Source organism: Fusarium redolens (assembly GCF_020744475.1).
Source record: "Fusarium redolens strain MPI-CAGE-AT-0023 chromosome Unknown BKA55scaffold_8, whole genome shotgun sequence".
In the NCBI taxonomy this organism is placed as follows: Eukaryota; Fungi; Ascomycota; class Sordariomycetes; order Hypocreales; family Nectriaceae; genus Fusarium; species Fusarium redolens.
This window is the reverse complement of record NW_025763671.1, coordinates 2,088,469-2,100,727: the sequence shown is the minus strand read 5'-3', so window position 1 is coordinate 2,100,727 and position 12,259 is coordinate 2,088,469. Positions and strand designations below refer to the sequence as shown.

The window sequence follows — 12,259 nt, the reverse complement described above, 5'->3', positions numbered from 1 at the left end:
CTGCGTCAAGACTGCGGGGAAACGATGATGGGGGACATCCTTTTCTTGTAACAGAAGGTGCTAAGAGTCTTGGCTTGTGTAAACGCTCACGGCCAAGAGAAAGCCAAGAGAAAAAGCTAAGTTGGTAACGGCTATACTGTGGGGTGAGTAGATGTTACCGTCGTCGGAGAGCAGGGACGGATATGGTAAATTTGGAGTAATTCTAGCGTAAGGAGGCTGAAAAAGCTACGGGAATATTCAGTCCCAGAGAACGGAGAATAGTCTATTACAGCCTCAACTCCTCGCGCTAACTTGCAACGATGATGAATGCCTCCAAATCATCCCCTAAAATTGTACCTTTGCAGATGGCGTGACTCGTTTCTCAGCTCTTCTTGGCGAGTGATTTTCCTTCTTTCCCCAGGTCTTGGTCGGAGACCACTTCAACTGCCGATTCTCACCAGCCAAGACATCTGGGGTTTGTCTCTAAGCGAAATCCCCTCACCACCACGCACCCCACTGTAGTCGTTCCATCTCCGACAGTCCTCCTATAACCAGCCTCTCAATTGGGGTCAGAAATGCCTCTTTATTCTTGGCGACCCACGGGGAAAATCCGGGATTCTTATGAGAAGCTTTTGGGAGATGCGGGATATTAGGATTGGGGTCTTGGCTGTAGCCTGGAGAGGAGTCTCTCATGAATCAGATTCCTTGCTGGAGTAACAGCGCGTGGGGTAGAACTCCACATGACTCGGGGAATCTGAGGGGAATTTGAGTCTATTTTTGCTTACTTGATGCATACTACGTAGCTTAAATCTCGGTGAGGGTGAAAATAGGCGAAGGAATGCCAAGGTGAAGTCTCGGTGAAATTATGAGAACCGAGGATTTGATCACAATGACAGTTCATACGTGTCACAACACAACCACCCTCAAGGTTTTACGCAAACTGTTTATCCAATGTTATGCTGTCCCATATTTCTCCAAGACTGCAGCAAGGTCAAGGAACCCTCGCAACTAACTCCGTGGTCTGGGGCGCGTAACCTAAAACATCAGCCGGTGAATGGATAAGAATGACAACACATCTTCGCTGGCTGAACAAAATATGCTCGGATGGGGGGATTCACGGTTATCGTAGACGGCATATGGGATGATTCTTGGCTTGACTCTTGGCTACAGCAAAGAGAAGGAAAAAATCGGAGCCGCAAATAGCCAAGATATTTTATGTTGTTCTAGAATAGGGTAACCTTGTTGTGAATTATGCGATGTATCAGTAGAGTGGCGGGGAGTCGGGGAGATCCACTTAATGACACGGAGACAAGTCCGAGTCTCCAAGATGATAAGAGGGGATAATGATATGCTTGGAGTATTTAAGCTGAGGTCCCTGAGAAACTCTTAAGTGTGGCAGTCTGCTTTCTGTTGGTTCTTCAATTCCCCAATCTGGAATTGTCATGCATACAATTACATCACACGATAATCCATCGGTCACAACCAGTTACATCACAAGCCACAGATCATCAAGTCAGACCCTTCATCAAACATTAATTCTCTTAAGCTAATTCAGGCATGCCGATCCCCCAGCTTTTCAGACGATCCCTTCCCCAGACTTTTCGTCATCACTAATAAGTATTCTTGGTAGCCAAGCCCCAAAAGTAAGCCACCCACGCGCCAAGAATAAGCAATATGACGGCAGAAAAGTTGATAATACCCAACTTTCTGTGCTTCTCTGCGTGACCGTCACTCTCAAACTCTTGCTTCTTGGCGTTGATGATGTGTCCGTTCTCAACTCTCTTCTTGCGACTCCACTGCAATTGTCCGATGAAATCTGTTGAGAAGCCAAGAGCAAGCATGATACTTGCGACGACGACGGAACCAGCTGCTAGTGTTACGTAGAGAATGGTGACGTTGTCATAGTTGTTCTCGTCGCGGTCTTGGAGAACGCCCGCGATGAGACTGACGATTATGGTCATGCTGTTGTTGATGGCGATTTTGATGGCGTAGCCTGAGCCGAAGACTTCTTGATACCACATGCTTGTGCGGATGCTGTCGATGATGACTGTAGGTCCGAAGGAACTGGCGACAGCAAAGATACCAAAGCTGGCAGCTGTACCAGACACAGTAGGTCCCCAGGCCACAAGACACATAGACAAGAGCATACCTAGTCCACAGACGAGCATGATTGTAAGACGCTGTCCAAGCATGTCCACAAAGATACCGACTAGCGGCACAAAGAAGAAGCCAAGGTACTGCGACATAGAAGAGTACCAACCCGCCTTGACAGCCGAGATCTTGAAACGCTGCTCCGCCAACTCAGTGCTATTCGTAGAAAACACATTCGCCGTCGACGTCTGAAACAGCGAGAACAAGCAAACCAGCCAAAACGACCAAGGCAGGGTTAGCATCTTCCCAATCTCAAACCTCTTATTATTCTCCGTCAACTTCTCCCCCGTCGCAGGATCCCTCGTCCCCGCATATCTCTTCTCACACCACTTAGTAAACCACCAAAAGAACAAAGTAGCAACGTTTGTAAAAAGGTTCATGAACACAGCCATCCAGTACGCCCAGCTGAAATCACCGAGATTGTCAGCTATGACGTTGGCGGTGGCTTTTCCGACGAAGGAACCGATCTTTCCAATGCCGAGCTCGAAGGCGAGTGTTGATGCGAAGCCGGAGGAGGGGGGAACCATGAGGAGAAGATTTTATACTGGGCGACTTGGGTTGCGACGTCGCCGAGGGCTTGGATCACGATGCCGCCGATCATGAATTTGTAGGAGCGGACTTGGGTTGCTGCTGCGACGAGGATGGCGCCGATGGAGAAGACGGCGTTGCCCCAGAGCATGGTGCCTAGATGTACATGTCAGTGAGGGAAGTTGGGTGAGGTGAAGGTATACATACTAGCTCCGCCATATCGATCTGTGAGAATACCACTGACGAGGATGAGAGCGGTCTTGATAAAGTTCTCACTTGTATCAAGAACAGCATATTGAGTATTTGTGATGTGAAGTTCCTGGTATAGGTTAGCCAAGTTTTTCCAGTGAGGGATGGTAGACCTGCCTTCTTGAGGGTACTCTTCAAAGCACCAGTGACTCCACTACTCCAATGACCTCCAAAGCCAATCATACTAACGATGACGACAGATAAGATCTTCATGCTCAAAGGCACAGGCTTCTTTCCATGGTCATCGCTCCCACTGTCCGATTGGTCAGACACGGGAGCGATTGTCTCTGTCTTGAGCTCTTTCGACTCCATGTTCACTCTCAAGGACTTGTTGTAACAAACCGATGATAAGATGAGATGAGATGGAAAAGATTATCAGATAAACGCAACGGCTGTCAGGTCTTTATCAGATCAATCTCGAGTGGGTCATCTCCGATGTTTATGTTTTTCTCAACAAGGTTTTTTCCCTCGACATCGGCTAGAGACTAATAGGCCCACTTGGCGTGTCACTCACGCGAGCTGAGTCTGGACCCTCGCATTGTCCGATGTCAAGTAAGAACTATTGAACGTTAAATACTTCTAGAACCATTTAAGAAAAGGAGATGTTATAATAATACGCGTATCCCCGGAGATGTTTATATCATGCTCCCACCCCCAGCACCTCTCCATGACTCTTTCAAAAGCAATTCTCTTTTGAAAAGGCCTCGAGTTCACAGAATCTGATAACGCGTTCCCTGGTAGCTTCGAGCCCCCTAAATTACCGTCTCCTCGGTACATGAGTGCCAATCCCTACCATAAAGAGCTAGACCCCCCGAAACCGCCTGATATCGGAGCGAGAGATTTATCACAGTGAGACACCTAGACCCACCGAATTCTTCCCTTCTTCCACTTCTCACTGTGAAAAAAACATCAAGATCATCGCATCGCACCTGATTGATAAGAATTGGGTCCAAACATGGCCTGTTTATGCGGGTGCATCAATCAACTGATTGATAACTTTGATCCGAAAACGGCCGCGGGTCTTGCGTCAGGTCTGAATAAGCACCTCGAAGCGATTAGGAGTATCCTCGCTAGGAATAAATCCCTCGCCAAGGAGGTGAGGTATCAGATTATCCCGAGTAATCAGCGGACAGCAAAGATTTTATCGCTCCATTCTATTGATCTTGTAAAGGCTGAGAGGTTGCACGGAGCTTTTAAAGATGATGTCAAGGGTTTTTGGGTGGCTTCTGGCGATGCATTACACCAAGAATTACGACGACGAATTGCGTGTATTACGATATTCCTAAGATCGAAAGTGGACGATAATGCTTGGGCGTCGCATGATGTCTCGAATCTCATTCAAGGACGCACGTTATCGGAGCTGCGATATGCGGGCAGTAAGTACATCAAGATCGCCCGACGACTGGGAGGGATTGGGTCGATCCTCTGGCTGCCGCTAGAAATACCGGCTTCGACGTAAGTTTAGAGTCTTGACCAATCGGCTGTGTTAACGGGATCAGATATGAACGGTACCTGAACATGGATGACGCCGAGGCCTTTGATCATATTCAAAACCTTGGCTCTGACGCGCCAGACCTGAATCTTTTCGTTCAGCGCCTCATCACGGCTCAACTTGACGGTAAGCACCATTATTCCGCGTGAGGTCCGTGCTAACACGTGCTAGATCCCTCGCTTGTCTTGTCACATCGAAATTTACTATTGGAGTATGGAGACTGCATATCACCCTCTGAACAGGGCCTTCTTCTTTTGCATGCTCTTGGCGGCAACGACATTCCACTCGATCTGTTGAAAAGCGCCAAGAATCCTATGAGACGATGGACCAATGAAGGAGAGATACAGAGTATAACTGCCTCCGACTTCGGGTTCAATGCTGAAATCATCGGGTTGCTGTCCAGTGATGAGCGTCTATCGGAATTGAGTCAACAGCCGGAAGTTACTCAGCACGCTTTGGAAGATGGCACCGTTGTTTGGTCTTTGCTGCCTGGGGCACAAAAAGAACTCTCTAACCGATTGACACCGCAGACAATGGAAGATTGGGCGACGATGGCGCTGAAGTTACTATGTTTTGCATGTCCTCCCTGCTATGAAGGCAAAGTCAATTGGTACGCGCCTTTCCCATTACCATTTCCATTTTGCTAATAGTATACAGGGCACTGCCGCTCAAGAAGGCGATATGGAACCTTCTCGACAAAGCGACAAACCAGAAACGACTTCCCTCATCACTTCGAGCATGCGTCATCGAAGCTCTCATCTTCTTTTGCGAACGAGACCTCTTCTCAATCCGGCATGCTGCCGTCGAACGAGCAAAGTCACTCCTCCGCAAAAACATGTCGTTCTACTACCAAGCCTCAGTAACTCTATTCGACAGCATAATATCACGCATCGACGGAAACTTTCAGCGGTCGGAAGCTCTCATCGTTGACTTTCTGGCAGCCGATCATGAAGGGAATACACGATCTGACAACGCGCTACGAGGACGACTGCACATCTCGAATATTGAGAATAAGATACATCGATACGACAAAGAAGTTGCCTCGACTATATACAATTGGGAAGGAATACATCCTCTTTCGACGTTTGAGATTGAGGTCACGAGGAGGCTTCAAGGCGTGGCGGCCAAATTCTTCCATTCAATTGGAGACTTTAAGACGACGAGGGCATCTTTGGAACAGCATCTTTGGCTAAACTCAACGATGCCGATAAGACAGAATACTAGGTTGCTCATTGTTACAAGACTGGCAGAGATTCACTGCGAGTTGCATGAGTATGAGGAAGCGTTGGAGATTATCCAAGTCGAACTCGATGGCATGACTGCACGGAAAGGTCGTCCGTTCCGAAGATTATCCATGGCCAGGGCAGAAGGCTACATCGGCCTTGGCCGTCTTGACGATGCCACCACTGTTCTTCAAGAGCTCATAAGCGTTGAACCACCTGAACTAGATGACCTTAATGATCAAGTCCTCCGCGTCCGCCGCCTCATCCTCTCAGCGCGCATCCACCACGAGGGACTCAACTTCCCTGAAGCTCTCCAACTATGGCAACTCACAGGCCAAACAATAGAAAGTCTATCGATATTCAAGTCAAGACATGGATGGACGCTTGCTATTGTTCATTTATCCATGGCTCATGTTCATATTGCTCTCGGTAATGAGGAACTTGCACGACAGGCTTGGAATGCTGGTGTAGAGATTGCGATGAGAGAGAAGTTTGAGTATGTCTTTCCGGTTCTGGCGACGACGTGGTTGCATAAGATTGTGGGGGAGATTCATGAGGTTAAGGGTTGGCCTTTGAGGGTTATGTTGCCGGGAGGGAAATCGGATCTGACTTGGCTGTAGGGCGATGTTAAAACGTATGATGATCTCTTGTGGCTTATAATCCATGTCAGTAATTCCATCTATATTCTTTACATACAGCGCCATGAGTAAAAAAGATGTGATTTCGAACACACGACCTCTAAAAACGAAGGGTGGGCGGTGCAGGGAGAAATTTTGGAGTTTAGGTTCGGACTTTAGAGAGTTATAGGTTCTAGGAGAGATACCACTGCACCACTCACCCTTCGATGGGAATATACAGAGTCATTTTGGAATATAAGGGTAGTGTTAAGAACAGGGTGGAGGGGCAATTCCTGACTTTGCATTGTTCAACTATCAACCCGCTGTATCCAATCATGGAAAGTTCTGCCTAAAGTCTAAACCTCCCAGTACTCGTCCTTATAGTTTCTTCTTGAACTGTATAAGACTACCGTAATAATTCATAAGGGCATGATGTGCTTAAACCTTAGCAGTCGGAGCTTGATATGTTACAAGAGTGGAAGACAGGCTGATATGTGGTTTGATTGGCCCGGGATATTGGGGTACTAGCACCAAGGTATTATTCACACTACATCTAAAATAAGACTCTCGCTTTTGCAAGGACAACAAGCGATCCGAGCTCGCTAGGCTTTGTCTCCGTCATACCACCATGATTCCCCCCAAAGCGTAATCCTGCGCCCTCCTCTTTCTCGTCGCCGTCCTCTGGAACAGAGAACAATGCTGGGAAGACACAAAGCTTGAGTCTACCATCTGCTAGAAGTCCAGTTTGTGACATGTCGCATTCCATCATATCCCCATCCAAAAAAGTGTCTGCTTTGAAGAAGAAATATTTCGTGCACTTGGGTGACAGCGCGAGCTCTACTTTGATCTCCAGTGCCTGTGAGAGGCCACTTTCAAGGGCTGTTACAGCAGTATTCTCCTCCTCCGAGAGACTGTCGAATGGGCGCTCGGACATGTCATGACTCTTCGGAAGGATAAAGAAATTGACTGTTTGGAGAATTATAGAGCTTAGTCACTTGGCTTTCTCGTGTATCAATTTCTTTTTGACTTCATCGTTGGCGAAAACTGACTTGATTGCCGCAAGCTCAATGTTTCGTGACTTACTTCTTCCTCCTAGTGTAAGTATTAGCGCATACTGTTTTAAAAAGTGGAGACGCCTGCTGACAAGAATATAGGGCGATTCTTATCAACAGAGGCCCTATATTCCTATCAACAGCAGTATTGTTCTGACCTGAAATTGACACAAGCCTTCTGAACTCAGTAAAAAACGGTGATTCGATGGACAACATCTCTGGGAACTCGGACTCAAAGACAAGCTCAAAGATCCCAGCTGTTATAACAGCAGCAACGACTTTGCACTTGGGAATCTCAGCCTTGTGGGCATGTGTAAGAAGCACGCTCATGTCGCTGCCAAATAGCCGCCTCGCCCAACTCTGCGATAATTGCGAAAAGCCAGATCGCAGTTTGGGAAGATCTTCGTTTGGGCTCAGGTCGCAGATAAATGAGGATATGCTTGTGTTCATGTCTTGATAAAGGCGCTCGCACTCTTCCTGGAGTGATGATTTCGGAAATGCAAACTTGTCGGACTTCAGAGCCTCAAGGTCGTCTACGAGTTGTTCCATCGTATTAACCCGGTTCTGGAGTCGGGATATTACTCTTCTCGAGGCGGTTGGATCAGTAGGCCCAGCCCTGTCACATTGATCTCGATCGTCTAGTTCTCGCTCGAGCTCGGATAGGCGATTAATTAATGTGAGTTCACGCCCCTCTGCCTTGAGCAATTTATCTTCCGTTATTCGCAGCCTCGTCTCTAGGGATGGAGTCGGCGTCTTTGGTTCTCTAGCGGACGATGCACACTCTTCAGATCCGACGATACCATGGAGGTTGGACTCCGAATCAAAAGACTGAGATTGGAGGTTTTGGGTCCTCCATTTCTCTCGTGAGCTTTCTCAAGGAGAAGTTGAAGGTATATTCCAGACAACACAACTGCCATGTCAAGTTACTGCAGCCTGATGACAGGTTAGTCTCACAAGTTCTGCTGTTCTCTCTTTTCTGGGCTAACTTACAATACACAGATCAACTATTCCCAGCTCCGTGTCGTCGGGAGCGGTTTACCGTGCCTGTAACAAGGCAAACGGACCTGAGCGGATCGCTCAATGCAGTTACGGCATTCTGGGGAGAGAACCTCACATGCCCGACGAGTATCCAGAGCATCGAGGCCAGAAGTATACCAGGGATCCATACGATGGCGATAAGTATATCCCAGATATCATGACCTGGATTCTCAAGAAGGTAAGGTTTTCTGACCGATTCTCCATACTCTTGTATCTCTGACGTTTGGATACCAGGGCAAAAAGGTTGCTCCATTCCTGACCGTTCACACTGTCGGCCTCCTCCAGACAGGTCCTCTCTCCTGCAGACAGGAGCTTTTCATCTCAGACCGTGCGACGGATGACCACTACCCGATTACCCACTGGAAGAAGAAGGGTAAGATGACAAGCCCTGGAAAGTAGACCTCACTGACATATTTTGCGATAGGAGCTCAGAAAGTTGGCGTGATCGAAGTTGACGTTTCGTTCTTGAGGGATCAAAACCTATTAACTCCAAAAGAAGCACGTGTTGAAAATGGGATTAAGATTGGCAAGGATCACTATGAGATCCCATTGACAATACGTATGACAGTCATAGGGCGTGACCTGGAATGTGAGTTTTTATAATCATCGATTTGGTCTGGGGTCGAGCCAAAGCTAATTGGAAAAGGCAGGGCCATCTACAAGGACGTGTACGAAAAGAAATGCCGATTGAACATTGCATCTGCTTTCAAGCCCGGTGTTGAGTAGACAGAAAGAGATGAGGCGTTCTGCTGCTGACATTACTTACCCGAGGAGTGGAAAAGAAAATTTGGCGAATGGAGTCAGAGAGGAAATGTTTATTTGCGATACCCATAGAACGTCCGTACTGTGAGACGGCACATAGTGCATATTTACCCTGGTTAGAATAGACGAATGGGAGACAAGCATACAAGGGTCAACTTTTGCACGTGATACCATAAGCAATTCAGCCCGAGTGAATTTTCTGCACCAAAGACAACTCTTGTGTCACCTCGTGCCTCAGCCCCTCAAAATGTCTTCCTCCTCAAACAGCAATGGAGTAGATCCAGTTGGTTTTGCCAGCAACATCGGCACGTGGGTCGCCGCAGGAGTAGCAATCGTTGCCCTAGTCGGTGTAGTCGGTCCACTTCTTGCACTGCAAGTATCGATGAGTGATAAAAACCGAGCCATGAATGCGGTTCAAGACCAGCGACAGAAATATGTTTCAAGAGGGTTTCGTCTGACTAGAGGACTACGCGTGTTTAGAAGGATTCGCGTGCCAAACCTTGCACCTGGATACATCACCAACGAGCCAGATACAGCCCCGCTTATACCACCTCTCAATGCAGCTTTGGGTCGTTGGGGGTTCAAGACGAGGGATTATCTGCCATGGAATTCGGGGTGGGCCAAAATGTCCGAATTGATCGAATCGTATCAAGTACGAGATGGAATTAGTAACGGGCCCGTTGACTTGGGCGTCGCCAAGTCCGGAGGCACGCTCGAGGTCGTCAACAGTCGAACCGCATTGGTGGTGAATAAGCACTGGATCCTGATGCTAGGTCTTCTTGGCCGATATGGAGACCGTGTCGATAAAGGGATCCTACAGCGAAATGGAATCAGGAGGAACTTCGATGGGGAACGAGCATCCATTCGACATTTCGCCTTACCAAGGAAAGCCAAACAAAGAGAATCAGACTTGCAATTTGAATGGGCTCGCGAGAAAGAGACACGCTCATCAATCAGAAGTAAAGGCTCGTCAAGTCGAGACTCAGCAAGTTTGAGATCCTGGTCGGATAGCGATACAGACTCTGACGGTACCGTGATGGCTGTGCGTCGAAGCGCTTATGGAACCATCACGCTTGAAACTACGCCCCAACCTACGATACATGGCATAACAGGCAAATTGCAGCAACTTGGTCGACACAAAGGGTCATGGAGTTATTTAACCTCTGTATCATTTGTGCCACATATCGCGAAAGAGATCTTTGAAGCAGGTATTGATGAGAGGAGGGAGGGTTCTTCTCTGCAAACTCTGTTCTGGCTTGCTCATGGCTTTCTATCGTGTGGTAGAACCGCAGAGGGACGACAGATGGTAATTTCTTTGGAAGCCCCGGACCTTTCTCTTGTATCGATAGGCAAGGAGATTGATGATATCATGGCCTGGCCTGCATACTCTCTCCAAGAGTCCGATGACATTCCTATATCTATTGGTATTGCGATGCAGTGTCTCGGTATTCCAGAACCACAGATATTGCAATTCCTCCCAATTGATGCTGCGAGTCAGGCAAAGCGGATCTTGGAAGACACTAAGTATGGCACTCATGTTGAGATGCAGAGTCCAGCGTACGACTCAAATCAACAGAACCTTCAATGGCAACATCAGCTACCAACACAATCAGCCGGTTTAACCCTCGATGGTCCCTGGGTTCGTTACTCAAATTCGGCACAAGAACATTTCTGTCTATTTCCAAGACGTGATTTTGAGAAGACGCTGAGACTTATACTCACTATTGACTGGGATCATTGGGGGTTTTTAATATGGAAGGATAGGTTTTGGACGGCAATCCTACGCTGGACCATTGGTATTCTGAAGATGAAGAAGATATGCGATTCTGAGTTTGGACAAGCATTCGAACTAGCATCTCACTCTCGAATCTTTGATTGGAAGCACAGTGGGACATTTTATCCACAAAAATTGGCAGATCAGCTATCATTCGACAAGTTTCTAACCGACTATCTCGACACATATGATCTTCTCCCTCTTCGTCTCTCACTAGGCATTCTCTACATCTTGGATAAGCAGCTCCGAGAGAGGATCTTGAAAGTATGCGCCAACCTATTTGATACCGAGGGAAACAACAAAGCCTATTCTATAGCACGAATTCACTACCTTGAATCAGCTCTGGAGGAGGTTGAGGCGGAATATTGGATGCAGAAGGAAATCCATAAGAACGATGAGATACCCTTCTTGAGTAAGAGGAAGGCGGCTACAGATGAAGATTGCGAGTCCGTTGAAGAATTTTCCACACATATGTTGATAAAAGACTTGGATGCTGCTACATTGGAGCGCTTTAATATCGACTACGAACAGGTGAGTACTTCTTCAACTACGAAGACAGCTGCTGACAATAGAAAGACTGATCATGTGTTGTACCGCATAAACGGGTACATTGCACTATGGGAGCAAGAGATTCTCCTCAAACATACCTCCGTACGTCGTGAGCTCTACCATATCAAAAGTTGTATCACTGGTGGCGTTTTAGAGTACACATATAAGACAAGACAGCTGAAGTGGTACTCTGATAAGGCTTCAATGATGGAGTATAGCACTTGGCAGTTGACACTTCAGGACGCAGTCATGACTGGAGAGAAACAGTCTATGTGGATTGAGGAGAAGGATATGGTGATGGTTGCATTGTGGGTTGCTAATAGAGCGGCTATGTGGATCGGGGCTCAGGACTCAAAGCCGTTATTGGAGTTTGTTGAAGATCTAGATACATATGCATATGTACTGTGAGACTCATAGGAACAGCTCTACATGGCTATAGGAGATATAGAGCGATACTTATAAGTTATAAGTACTTATTAAGCTCTCATTGCTTTACAAAAGGTTGAGCATGAAGCATATAATGTATTCTAATTAAATATGTTTGTAATTACAGAGAGAGAATGAGGAGTGGCACAGGATGACTGCTTTATCAACTGAAAACCAGGAACGAGACCGGCCTTCTTCTCAGCAGTTGCTCATCCTGCAAGATAGGAGATTGGTTTCTCCCTGTCAGAAAGCTAGAAAACACAGACTTTCATTCATTGACTACAACAAGAGCATGGAAAAGCGCAAGTCTGTCGTAGTTGGATAGAGGCCGAAGCTCAAGGTGCTGACCCCTCCCCGTTCCTATAGCCTCAGTTGTTCGACGAAGAGTCCGCGATGGTATATCGGAGGTTCCCTGACAG

General features: G+C 47.2%; 6 protein-coding genes across 6 annotated transcripts; 3 read left to right on the top strand and 3 right to left on the bottom strand.

Annotated features, from left to right (window-relative positions):
* Positions 1 to 1,422: 1,422 nt before the first annotated feature.
* Positions 1,423 to 3,333, bottom strand: BKA55DRAFT_569279 (MFS transporter). The gene is made up of 4 exons (XM_046192913.1): positions 3,025 to 3,333; positions 2,866 to 2,977; positions 2,684 to 2,814; positions 1,423 to 2,612 (listed from the first exon to the last, which is right to left on the bottom strand). Exons 1-4 carry the CDS (start codon positions 3,217 to 3,219, stop codon positions 1,590 to 1,592), a joined length of 1,461 nt encoding a protein of 486 aa, XP_046049687.1. The 5' UTR covers positions 3,220 to 3,333; the 3' UTR covers positions 1,423 to 1,589.
* Positions 3,334 to 3,560: 227 nt separating this feature from the next.
* Positions 3,561 to 6,480, top strand: BKA55DRAFT_569275 (uncharacterized protein). Its single transcript, XM_046192912.1, has 4 exons — positions 3,561 to 4,362; positions 4,407 to 4,525; positions 4,571 to 5,009; positions 5,057 to 6,480. The coding sequence occupies exons 1-4, from the start codon at positions 3,863 to 3,865 to the stop codon at positions 6,240 to 6,242; spliced, it is 2,244 nt and encodes a 747-aa protein (XP_046049686.1). The 5' UTR covers positions 3,561 to 3,862; the 3' UTR covers positions 6,243 to 6,480.
* A 312-nt stretch (positions 6,481 to 6,792) lies between these two features.
* Positions 6,793 to 7,173, bottom strand: BKA55DRAFT_690598 (uncharacterized protein; the record flags this gene model as incomplete). The annotated part of the gene is made up of 1 exon (XM_046199526.1): positions 6,793 to 7,173. The coding sequence occupies one exon, from the start codon at positions 7,171 to 7,173 to the stop codon at positions 6,793 to 6,795; it is 381 nt and encodes a 126-aa protein (XP_046049685.1).
* Positions 7,174 to 7,230: 57 nt separating this feature from the next.
* Positions 7,231 to 7,840, bottom strand: BKA55DRAFT_690597 (uncharacterized protein; the record flags this gene model as incomplete). Its single annotated transcript, XM_046199525.1, has 2 exons — positions 7,231 to 7,331; positions 7,450 to 7,840. The coding sequence occupies 2 exons, from the start codon at positions 7,838 to 7,840 to the stop codon at positions 7,231 to 7,233; spliced, it is 492 nt and encodes a 163-aa protein (XP_046049684.1).
* A 224-nt stretch (positions 7,841 to 8,064) lies between these two features.
* BKA55DRAFT_690596 (uncharacterized protein) lies at positions 8,065 to 9,055 on the top strand (the record flags this gene model as incomplete). The annotated part of the gene is made up of 5 exons (XM_046199524.1): positions 8,065 to 8,234; positions 8,291 to 8,507; positions 8,564 to 8,702; positions 8,754 to 8,918; positions 8,976 to 9,055. 5 exons carry the CDS (start codon positions 8,065 to 8,067, stop codon positions 9,053 to 9,055), a joined length of 771 nt encoding a protein of 256 aa, XP_046049683.1.
* A 247-nt stretch (positions 9,056 to 9,302) lies between these two features.
* On the top strand, positions 9,303 to 12,139 carry BKA55DRAFT_738692 (uncharacterized protein). Its single transcript, XM_046201397.1, has 2 exons — positions 9,303 to 11,396; positions 11,442 to 12,139. The coding sequence occupies exons 1-2, from the start codon at positions 9,339 to 9,341 to the stop codon at positions 11,820 to 11,822; spliced, it is 2,439 nt and encodes an 812-aa protein (XP_046049682.1). The 5' UTR covers positions 9,303 to 9,338; the 3' UTR covers positions 11,823 to 12,139.
* Positions 12,140 to 12,259: the final 120 nt, after the last annotated feature.

Coding starts and splice junctions, on each gene's coding strand:
- BKA55DRAFT_569279 (XM_046192913.1), bottom strand. CDS start 3,219: ATGGAGTCGAAAGAGCTCAAGACAGAGACAATCGCTCCCGTGTCTGAC. Junction 2,815..2,865: donor AGATCGATATGGCGGAGCTA/GTATGTATACCT, acceptor ATGTACATCTAG/GCACCATGCTCTGGGGCAAC. Junction 2,613..2,683: donor TCGGCGACGTCGCAACCCAA/GTCGCCCAGTAT, acceptor CTCGCCTTCGAG/CTCGGCATTGGAAAGATCGG.
- BKA55DRAFT_738692 (XM_046201397.1), top strand. CDS start 9,339: ATGTCTTCCTCCTCAAACAGCAATGGAGTAGATCCAGTTGGTTTTGCC. Junction 11,397..11,441: donor TTAATATCGACTACGAACAG/GTGAGTACTTCT, acceptor GACAATAGAAAG/ACTGATCATGTGTTGTACCG.
- BKA55DRAFT_569275 (XM_046192912.1), top strand. CDS start 3,863: ATGGCCTGTTTATGCGGGTGCATCAATCAACTGATTGATAACTTTGAT. Junction 4,526..4,570: donor CATCACGGCTCAACTTGACG/GTAAGCACCATT, acceptor AACACGTGCTAG/ATCCCTCGCTTGTCTTGTCA. Junction 5,010..5,056: donor TATGAAGGCAAAGTCAATTG/GTACGCGCCTTT, acceptor AATAGTATACAG/GGCACTGCCGCTCAAGAAGG.